General features: G+C 46.1%; 1 protein-coding gene across 2 annotated transcripts in view; it reads right to left on the bottom strand.

Annotated features, from left to right (window-relative positions):
- The window catches only part of VHL (von Hippel-Lindau tumor suppressor, E3 ubiquitin protein ligase), a 7,099-nt gene extending 5,335 nt beyond the window's left edge, over nucleotides 1-1,764 (bottom strand). The window contains exon 1 of one of the 2 annotated variants that reach the window (XM_012647026.1): nucleotides 1,351-1,764. In XM_012647026.1, coding sequence (XP_012502480.1) covers nucleotides 1,351-1,672 — 322 coding nt within the window. In that variant the 5' untranslated portion in view covers nucleotides 1,673-1,764. The remainder of the gene's footprint in view (nucleotides 1-1,350) is intronic. The other variant, XM_012647035.1, reaches the window with a different exon arrangement.
- Between the last annotated feature and the right edge of the window lie 2,700 nt (nucleotides 1,765-4,464).

Genomic DNA, 4,464 nt, shown 5'->3' with positions numbered 1-4,464 from the left:
GCAACCTCACACTGCTGGGCTCAAGCGGGTCTCCTGCCTCAGCCTTCCAGGTAGCTGGGACTACAGGCACGTACCACCACATCAGCTAATTTTTCTGTTTTTTGCAGAGACAGAGTCTCGCTCTTGCTCAGACAGGTCTCGAACTCCTGACCTCAAGCGATCCTCCCGCCTCGGCCTTCCAGAGTGGTAGGATTACAGGCGTACAGGCGTGAGCCACCACACCCCGCCAAAAAAAATTTTTAGATTAAATCAAGCATAGATAAATTTTTAAGTAGAATACAAAATTCATACAATTTCCCGGGGACTACAGAACCATTGATCCCTGTAAGTATTGTGTCCTTCCTCATCTAACACTAGAAGTTTGGTGTAAAAGTTTGAGAAACATAAGTTTATTAAGTATACCACCCTCACGGAAGAAAAGATCCATCAGTATCCTCACAGGATGGATGTAAAAATTAAGCGAGGCTAGGACTACTTTTCTGCTGAAGGTTACTGCCTCTACCTTAGGTAAGGCCTAGTTATGCCTCACCTGGGTTTTTGCAATAGCTACCTAACTGCTTCCTCAGCAGTAGTTTTCCCCCTCTAAATGGCTTTCCAACCTGGGTGAGCTTTTCAGTACATAAATGTGACAATGTCATTTCCCTGTTTAAAAACTTTCAATGACTCCATTTCCCTAGGAGCAAAATCACCTTTTGAGCTTCCTCTCCCAAGGCTCTAGGTCTTAGCCTGGATCAACATTTCTATGGTCCCGGTCTAGAACTCACAACTGCTACCTTGGGTTGGCTAGCTCCCACTCATCCTGGGCCCTTTCTTATCTGGGAAGCTCTCCTTAACTGAAAGCACACAACCCCTCCCCTCACTGTCGCGGCAGTCATGACACTGGCTGGTTCTTGTCTCTGCATGAATTTGTCTGTCTTTCCAACCAGACTGTGTCCTCCATGAAGGCAGGGACTCTGACTCTACACGGAATTGGCCACTGGGGTCCTCAGGACTGGACACATAGGCGTTAGGGATGGAGCACATCTTTTAGGGATAAATACGCATGGAAGGGGTGGAAAAGCTACCTTCAAATGCACATTATTCAGTCTTATAAAGAATGCTCTGCCATTTACTAGCAGCGACACCTTGGATCGGTCACAGCCTCCCTGGGGCCTCAGTTCCTCATCCGTAAAATGGGAATAGTAACAATAATACCACCTGCTTTCTGGGATGGTGGAGGGGATTCAAGGAGATGATGCTATCGTTACTGTTGCGATCAGGCTTAGAGCCTGGGCTCCGCGCTCAGCACCGGCACCGACGAGCGCCCACCGCACCCCAGGACAAAGGGGGCGGCGCGGCCGGGCCCCGTACCTCGGTAGCTGTGGATGCGGCGGCCGGTGCCCGGCGGCAGCGTCGGGTAGGGCTGCGGCTCACCGTCAAAGTTGAGCCACACCGGCAGCACGACGCGCGGGCTACGGTTGCAGAAGATGACCTGGGAGGGCTCGCGCGAGTTTACAGAGCGCAGCACCGGCCGCGGCCGCCCAGCCTCCATCTCCTCCTCGGCGCCCGACTCCTCCGGGTCGGACTCCGGGCCGGACTCCTCGGCGCCCGACTCCTCGTGGCCGTACTCTTCAGGGCCGTACTCTTCAGCGCCGGCCTCGGCCTCTTCTCCGTGCCCCGCCTTCCGGGGCATTACTTCTGGAGCCTAGACTACCCGAGCTTGGTTGCCCCCGCGGGATTCGCGAGCCGGACGTGTGGCGGGGCGGGGCGTGCGTGCGTGCGCGCGCGCTCCCGGGCAGCCCTGCGCACTCTTCTTGGTGGGGGACGGACTACACACTCGCGGAAATGGCCGCCTAGAGACTGTGCGCATGCGCATTAGGAACTTCCAGCCACGTGCCAGAACCGGGGCGGGGCGAACTTGTTACTGTATTTTCACTCTAAATTTGTTTTTTTCCCCTATGAGATTTTGACAGTTTCCTTAGCTTCATTCATTCTTTGAAGACGGTCATGGTTTTTCCCCTACCACCTGCGCTATTACTTATTTAAAGGTTTCCTAACTAATCCAATCTGTCCACTTTGGCTCACAAAATGAAAAATGTACCCCAGTTACTCAGAAAGAGTCCCTGGAGGCAATACGTATTAACGGTTTTTTGTGCTTCCTTTCAAAGGCATTTATGCATATGAAAACAAGTTTAAGAAGAAATTTTATATCACTTCCATCCGTGGAAATTCACTATCATTTGCCATAGATTACAGCGGAACTAGATTCAAATAAAAACAACAGTTACTAAGTTTTATCTATTGTCTGCTAAAGGCTCTGAGCCTGTTCTTTTTTTTTTTGTTTTGTTTTGTTTTTGCTGTTATTGTTTTAGTCTGCAGAAAGCCCATGAGCCTGTTCTTTCTTGATTCAAAAGGGTCAGCCAAGTGTTAGATGTTAAAGAACTTCTGGTACCAAACCAACTTTCTCCTGGACATAATCAGGAATAAAAGAAACTGAAAAGAGTGACTTTTCACACTGCAGTCTGTGTGCCCTCTGAAATGCAATCTCACTACACAGAACTGCTGCATTACCCCACAATCACTGAGTGCCAGCCAGACATGAGGGGAGGCAGCTGGAATCACACCAGCCTTGGCTCTCATTCCAGGTCTTAGCTTCGGATGTGTGATGTTGGGCAAGACAATTTAAATTCTCTAATTCCTCATCTTTGACAAGGGCATTTTTAAAAAAGTACCTACGTCATAAAAGCATGGATTAAGTGGCACAAAAGTATGGATTAAGTGGAATATAAACGTTCAGTGCCTAGCACATAGTAAGTACCCAGAAAATAGTTATTATTATAAACATAAATACACTGTCTCTGCCCTCAGAATGCTCACAGGCTACTGGGCAAGCCTGTAAAACAAGAAAACATGTTATGATTGTAATAGAGCAGGTGGAAGATGACTAGCTGGACCTAAAAAAATAAGGTAAGGTGTCTTAGTACGTCCAGGCTGCTGTAAGAAAATACCTTAGGCTGTGTAACTTATAAACAACAGAAATTTATTGCTCACAGTTACAGAGGCTGGGAAGTCGAAGATCAAGGCAGCAACAGATTTGGTGTCTGGAGAGGGATCACTCTTTGTTTCAAAGATGATGCCTTCTTGTGTCCTCAGAATGTACGAACAAGCTCCTTCAGGCCTTTTATAAGAGCACTAATCCCTCTCATGAAGGCTCTGCTCTCATAACCTAATCACCTCCTGAAGGCCTCACCTCCTTACTATTGCATTGTGGATTAGGTTTTAACATATGAATGGGGTGGGGGACACACAAACAGTCAATAGGATGAGGCTTCCCATAAGGAGTTATAGCCAAAATGGACTTTGAAGAAAAACTGTTTACCCTTCCCAACTTCCACCACACAAACGTCCAGCCTGGATGTCAGATCAGGGATCATGACCAATGGGGGATGGGGCACATCCCACAGTGGACACTGACTCCCCATCCAGCTTCCTTTTCATTTATTCTATACCCACTGCCTCTGAGCCCAGGACCCCTACCACTTACTGAAAACCCACCCGATGGCCCAGGCCGAAGAGGAAGATTCTGCCTGCAGACCAGGACTATCGTCCTAACATTTAAAAGAAAGGGAAGGGAGAAGGGAGCAAAGTCTTCTTGTTTTTGGCTACATTCCTGTACAGCTGTTCTCAACTCAATCTGCAAATGCAGAACTGACCTATATTTATGATTTTGACCCATCTGAGCAACCTACTTTCAGTTTCTTCCATTGCCTAACAAGAAAGCCTAATGCAAACTCTTCTCCACAAACCATATTGGAAAATGGCAGACTCATTAAAATAAGGGAAGGCTTATTTAAGATATGGAAATGAAATAAAAATAAGGAAAGAAAAGCCATCAAATTTTATGTGAGACAACAAAAAAAAATACATGCAGTTGTGTGCTCCTGCCCCCATTTTCTGGAATGTAGTTATATAAATTGAGTAGCTCTAATGCAAAAATCGAAAACATGTAATGCTCCAAAATCTGAAACTTTTTGAACCCGACATGATGCTCAAAGGAAATGCTCATTGGAGCATTCCAGATTTCAAATTTTTTGATTAAGGATGCTCAGCTGGTTAAGTATATAATGCAAATATTCCAAAAATGCAAAACCCAAAAAAATTCTGGTCCCAAGCATTTCAGATAAGGGATACTCAACCTGTATTAACTTTATAATAAAAACCATGTGACTGTCATGAACATGTTCAATAACAATAAACACTAGTTGAATTCTTTTTAAAAATCTTTTTAAAACTGATACGTAACTACACATTTTTTTTTTTTTTGAGACAGCCTGTTGCCCAGGCTGGAGTGGTACTGTGGCACAATCTTAGCTCACTGCAACCTCAAACTCCTGGGTTCAAGCAATCCTTTTACTGTAGCCTCCCAACTAGCTAGGACTACAGGCGCATGGCACCACACTCATAATTTTTAAACTTTTTTTGTGG

Source organism: Propithecus coquereli, unplaced genomic scaffold (assembly GCF_000956105.1).
Source record: "Propithecus coquereli isolate 6110/MARCELLA unplaced genomic scaffold, Pcoq_1.0 Scaffold107, whole genome shotgun sequence".
NCBI lineage: Eukaryota > Metazoa > Chordata > Mammalia > Primates > Indriidae > Propithecus > Propithecus coquereli.
The sequence above is the reverse complement of the archived record's forward strand: the minus strand, read 5'-3'. Positions and strand labels throughout refer to the sequence as shown.